The sequence below is a fragment of the Notothenia coriiceps genome, unplaced genomic scaffold, assembly GCF_000735185.1.
Source record: "Notothenia coriiceps isolate Sejong01 unplaced genomic scaffold, NC01 NC01_scaffold00012324, whole genome shotgun sequence".
Taxonomy (NCBI): Eukaryota; Metazoa; Chordata; class Actinopteri; order Perciformes; family Nototheniidae; genus Notothenia; species Notothenia coriiceps.
Window position 1 is genome coordinate 1 of NW_011345025.1, and position 6,416 is coordinate 6,416.

Consider the following 6,416-nt stretch of genomic DNA (forward strand, 5'->3'; position numbering starts at 1 on the left):
AGTAGAAAAAATAGTATTGCTACAGTACTACCTCTTTGTGTTGCATTGGAGCTCTTTAGCTGTTTTCTTTGTATGTGAGGACATTTATTAAGACTGCTATTATTGTATTCAGTAAATGCACTTTGTGATGTGCCTGGTTCAAAAAAAATAACCTGAATATTTGACTTCTAAAGCAAACAAATGTAATGCTACAACTTTGCACTTTTTTTTCAGATTCTGTTAAATTAATGCTAATTTGTTGTGTTTTTATGCACTTTTTGACCTACCTTTGTTAGATGAACAATGAATAAAAATGGCATGTTTTTCATCACAGTAATATGTGTTGGTTTAAAATGTGTCACTATCCGCTTTTTACAGGCCGCTGAATGTCTGACCCAGCTGAATTTTGTAGTTATAAAATCTGGCCCAACTGAATGTGTAATTGAATAGCCCTGGGTTAGAGTTTGCGTGGAGGACTGCACGTTTTCCCGTCAAGTTAGTATGTTATAAATCGCAAACATTGCGTAGAAACTGCCGCACGCCATTTTTTGAGCGTATATCCCTTTATAGATGAGGCCCCAGGTCTCAATAATGACTTTGGTGAGTTCACAAGTCATGACTGATGGAGGTGATGGCCAGAGCGGAAAAAGCCAAACAGTCATAAAATGTTTGTTTTTTTAAAGGGTTACTTGTATAATATACTGTTTGTCCCAGAATTGAAGTCTATAACATTAAAACACATTATCAACAGAATGTGAAGAGTTTTACGTTTTGTCAAAAAATATCTATGTATTATGTAGCAGAAACTAGCATGCTTACTGACTGCAGTGCTGTCTTAGACAATGATGGATGCCATTATCTTTCTGCCACAACACATTAGACTCAAAAGCTTCACTCAGAGTCAAAGTTAACTTGATGAGAAGGCTGGATGGCAGCAGGCTGATATATTGGATGATGTAGTAGGGTATATTGGATTTAATAAACTGCAGTTGTGTTTATGACTCTGTCTATTTCCTGAAAATGGATTTTGCATAATATTTAGCATTTATCCATGATGAAACCGTTTGCTATCAATTAATCACTAGCCTAACAGTTTCAATAATGTGTGTGTTAGAAATAAAGAGGTTTAGACACTGTTTAGAGTTAGCCTGTATTTTTTAGAGGAAGATATAGCTTTTGCGGGTTTTGATCAATGCATGAGGTATCAACAAGGAAAACATGATTTCCATCATTTTGTTATGCTTAAAGGTCCCCTATTATTCTCTTGTTCAACAATAGATTATAGCTCTTAGATACAAAACATGTTACCTTGGTTGGTTATTGGCTAATGGTTGCACAACCAAAAAAGCATTGTGACATCACAAAGTGACCAAAATGTGATCAGCTCATTTTCAGACAGGTTTTTATAAAGATGGATCAGGATATAAAGAGAGGGGGTCTTTGTCTCTGTAACTCTCTGTCTCTTTACACAGAGGGGAAAAAGTGGATTTTGCATAATAGGTGACCTTTAAATGTTTATTTTTATGAAAAAATCAATGTTTGTTAAAACATTAAAATAAACGTTATCATCCCAGCTGAATGATTAATTCCAGATGTTCTAGGTACTTTTCTGTGTCAACAGAACCTTATGTAGTTTTACTATCGTGAAATGAATGATGAACTGTGAGCAAGCAAATGTAACTCTGCCTGTTCGATCATTTGGTTTAAATGTGATTGTGTCAGCAGGATTAGAATTACATTGAGGGTCGAGTGGAGATGATGTAATGAACACAATAAAGTGACGCACGGATGACATATTTCTGGAGGCCGACCCAGAAGCATCGCAATGGGTCTCTCAACATTGGATTTTGGTATATTGCAGAAAATGATCTCTGTGGCAAACACACGTGCATGATATTTACATGTTTTGTTCAGCATGACAATCTCAACATTAACACCACTTTATGATTTTAGAAGTGTAAATGCAATCACTAGAACCGCTAAGCTAAGCTAAGCTAATGTTTGGTGCATGATGACGTCTCATTTAGACACTTGTTCTATTTTCTTTACACAAAGAATGTTAACACTTTCACCAGTGGGGTATTTACTGTAGGAAAAAAAGTTCAAATCTCTTCAGCTTGTGTTAACCACAGACCTTATTTCAGACTTCTAACCAAAAACACAAAAATCGATGATTTCGAGATGAGGGAACCGGAAATGATAGAATGCTTACTCGTTCAGGGTTTGGAGATTCCAGCATTCTATAAATGATTAGAATACGAATAATAGAACACATTTGGGAAATGTACATTACATAATGATTTGATACAGGCCTGTAATGGAAATCATTACAAAACGTTCATAATCTCTGGCACTGGGAATAGTATGACTCACCCGATAGAACAGTGTGATGGGAATTAGCCAGAAATAAAAGTTCTGAGTGTAAACCAATAAGGTCTGATTGTTATTATCATTATTGGGGGAGTTAGTTTGATTTGGAAACAAATATGTTGATGACTTTATTCAGTTGAAGGACAATTGGAGCTCCTAGAAAATGATTAAGACAGACCATTTTTAGATGTTTTATGATTCATGTGTCTTTACCAGTCACAGGTAAGCACAACAGACTCTCCCCAAGGCCAACTAAAATATTTAAAACAAGATTATAAAAATGTGAATATTGTATATTGTTATTTATTGTTAATTCTCATAGTTGTTGCCTGTAATGCTAATGAGATATAAACATAATACATGTCTAACTAAGTAACTAACTGTTTATTAAAACTATAGGCCTATAAATCCTACTTTCTGAAGGGTCATGACTATCGCTTCTGTTTGAAGGCCTTCAGAGAGCTGTGATCTTTCTGGAGGCTGTGTTTAGTTCCCAATAGGCGCGTTCACACCGGAGTACTTTTACCCGTACTTTTCCCGTTTAGTTCCGTTAGGACCCCTGATGTCGCGTTCACACCAAAAAGAGTATTAGTGACGGGAACTTTTACCCCCATTTTCAGTGCCTGGTGAAACCAGGTGGTACCAAAAAAGTACCAATTTCTATTGGCTGGGCGAATTGCAAACCACACCCCGTAAAACTCCCAAAAAATTGTGTGAAGCCGCCATTTTATTATCCTCGCATTATCATTATTAGCATTAGCCTAGCGCAGAAATGCAGAGAGACTAATATGAAAACAAAAAGAAAACATGGGAGTGGTGGAGATGAGGAGGTGTCGGTGTTCTGGCGATTTACTCAGAAGGCTTCAGTAGAAGCTGCTGTGACTCCCAGCAGTCCCCTGCTCCGGGGGACTTCGGGTGGCAGTATACGCCATGAAGTTGTTTGCGGCCTGCCAGTAAACCCAAAGCAGAAGAAGACGAAGTGACGTCAGCGGCTTCATTTGGGTAATCTTCCCTCAGGGAAAAGTACTCCGGTGTGAACGCGATTGGTACTTAGCGCTGGGGTAATAAGTGCCGGGGCACGAAGTGCCGGCACTAAGTACGGCAAAGTACTTGGTGTGAAAGCGGCTAATGTTAGTCAATGGGAACAAGTTTTGGTCCCAATGATGGTATCAGTTCCATCTGTTCCCCATCAGCCCTGCAACCATCTGACCTTCTATTCACCTGCACCCCCCCATTCTTCTTGTGTTGGCTCTTGTTTAGTCTTAGTCGGATTCTTGTTCTTCAAACATCAGGAGGTTCCGTTCTGCTTTGTCTTGCCTTGTCTTGACCGATCCTTTAAATAAGGGTAGTTTCTGGTAGGAGAATCTGTCTCCAGCATTTGGGTCCACACACACACACACACACACACACACACACACACACACACACACACACACACACACACACACACACACACACACACACACACACACACACACACACACACTCTCACGCATGTTTCATCAGCAGCAACTTGTGGCTCAGTGAATAATAAAAGCAGCCGTAGACACAGCAGTAACTCAAGCTTTCTCCCCTCTCTTGTTTTACTCTGGTACAGAACAGAGGTGATACAGAAGTACGATGAAGAGTGAATTCAGACGGACAACATTCCTTAAGAGAAAACAAACAATGAACAATGGCTACCAGGAATGAGGAAAGAGAGATGACATGTGATAAAAGGAACGGGGTTGGGTGCAGAGTCTTGAAACCACGACAGGACAGGATGGTGGAGCTTCTGGATGTTTAGCTGAAGACACAAGAAACAAGAGACAGTGATGAAGTGTGTGTGTCCACATTGTTGAAGGAGCTTTGCACCAAGTCTGTCCCTGTGCTCTGTAAGACTGTGACTGTCTAAGGACTAAAGGAAATACTCCTGAATTAAAAACAAGTTAGACCTGTACTGTACTGTAAGGTCTTATTTACTAGATCCTCTTCATTCCAGAGCCTTTGTACAGGTTGACCTCCCCCTAAAAGCATGCATGCTAAGTCAGATTCCCACTGGAATGACACACATCAGTACTTACATGGAGGTCATGTCATTGAGTGCGTGGTCCAGTTCCTCACTGATGGCTTTGTACTTGAGTTTCTGTGCATACAGCTCATCTGAAAGGTGTGTTGCAAAGGAAAAGGGAAACAAATAAAAGAGAGGAAATTATTGGAATTGTGGAATATGAAATGTAAATACATGTAAAGTCATGGATTGACATTTTATAGAAAGTTCTCAATTAGAAAAAACTTCCAACGAGCGAATGTAAAAATGTCAAAAGTAAGCGTAATTAATCTAGAAAAGCTGTAACTGTTATTGGTCGTGGTAGGAATTAAAAATATTTGAATTGGAATTGGAAACAGAATTGGACACAAGTGGAAAAATGCTCATGATTTTCTTAATGATGGAAAAAGTGTCCATCCAATGTAACATATCATTTTCTATACTGTAGGTTTTATCAATTGTTCCAAAAATGAAGCCATTTTTGTTGTAAACACTGAATGAAATCCACAATTTGAATTGTAAACCTAAGCTGTCAACTGCAATCACCTTGCAACCATTTCCCTACTCATTTATATGAACTTGTGCATAAAACAACAACAACTATTGATTTCTTTAAAACATCTTGTGATAACACCTAAATAATACGACTCAGCTTCTTCTCTTGTCTTCTGTAGCACTTCGAGTCACTGTCATCGTACTTCCTGTTATGGTTAAGCTAGTAGGCTATTGCTCAAAGCAGAAGACTGCTATCACCACATCTCAAATCATGTGTCCAAATTCAGTGTTGTTATGTATAGTAGTTTCCTTTTTTTTCTTAAGTCTATTTAAAGGATGCAGGTAGTACTGGTTCAATGAGCAATGAATGTTGTACCTTCCAGATCATCAATAGTCTTCTCCAGCTTGGCCACAGATCTCTCTGCAAACTCAGCCCTGGTCTCAGCCTGAGGAGACAAAGCATGAGTCAGCGTCAAATCAGAATACATGTGTGGTCAACAACTCTAGATTCTACAATGGATTTTAATGAAGGAACTGCCATTTAAATAAAGGGTTTACAATATCTTCTAGTCATCACTCCTTCTTCCTCACCTCTTTCAGCTTGTCAGTCAGGATCTTGATCTCTTCCTCATACTTGTCCTCCTTTTGAGAGTACTGTAATGAGAAAGAAGATTAGTCAGGTTGTGATTTATGCTAATGACCTGATCGCAGATGTCACAATTCTCCTCTCTGTCACTACCTTCTCAGCCTGGGCCTCCAGAGACTTCAGGTTGTTGGTGACGTTCTTCAGTTCCTCCTCCAGCTCAGCACATTTACTAGTTTAGGGTTAAGGGAAGGAAGGAGAAAAAAAGGGACATCAGATTAGTTTGGACAAAAGTATTGGGCTCTGCATTTCAACCCTAGGCCTTCAGTAGTGTCCTACCTAAATAAACCCACCTCTTAATACCATTATTATGACGTCACGGCTATAGAAACCATTACTATAATACAGAAACGCAGTATAACAGGGCGCCGCATCACAGAAAGGTATCTAATGTAGTGGGAATGAATGCCATTACACAGGCCCGCCCCTCCCTACACGCAGATCACGCAGACTGCGCAGACCTTGCGGAGGGGGCCTCCTCTCATGCAGTGCAATTCGTCTTATGTGCAAATGCGGCGCAACTATGCGCGCATTGGCGCGGGAAGGGGGGTGCTGAGGGCGCTGCAGCACCCCCTAGCGGCAGGAAGGGGGTGCGGAGCTCCCCTGTCTGAATTATTATTTGACGGTTATTGCTGCTCCCGCTGTGCATAATCTGTGTAATATGTAGCCAATAAATTCCACATTGTTGGTAAAATAATATTTTGGCCTGCCCCGAATGTTTTTTCTGTAGCCCCGGACAATTCTACCTCAATAATATAATACATTAACCGTGCTTTACGTGAACCTCATCAAGACACTAGAAAGGACGGCAGGACTGTAATTTCCCGTGTTCGCTGAATGCAACAGAGGCAAGACACCAGACCAATCAGAGAGTTGCATGGAAATACAAGTGTGCTTGTG

At 39.9% G+C, this 6,416-nt stretch overlaps 1 protein-coding gene across 1 annotated transcript; it reads right to left on the reverse strand.

Moving 5' to 3' along the window:
• Nucleotides 1-3,903: 3,903 nt before the first annotated feature.
• On the reverse strand, nucleotides 3,904-5,688 carry LOC104947305 (tropomyosin alpha-3 chain-like; the record flags this gene model as incomplete). The annotated part of the gene is made up of 5 exons (XM_010773283.1): nucleotides 3,904-4,135; nucleotides 4,413-4,491; nucleotides 5,250-5,319; nucleotides 5,465-5,527; nucleotides 5,613-5,688. Coding segments are annotated over 5 exons (292 nt in total), but the record flags the coding sequence as incomplete, so codon positions are not given.
• Nucleotides 5,689-6,416: the final 728 nt, after the last annotated feature.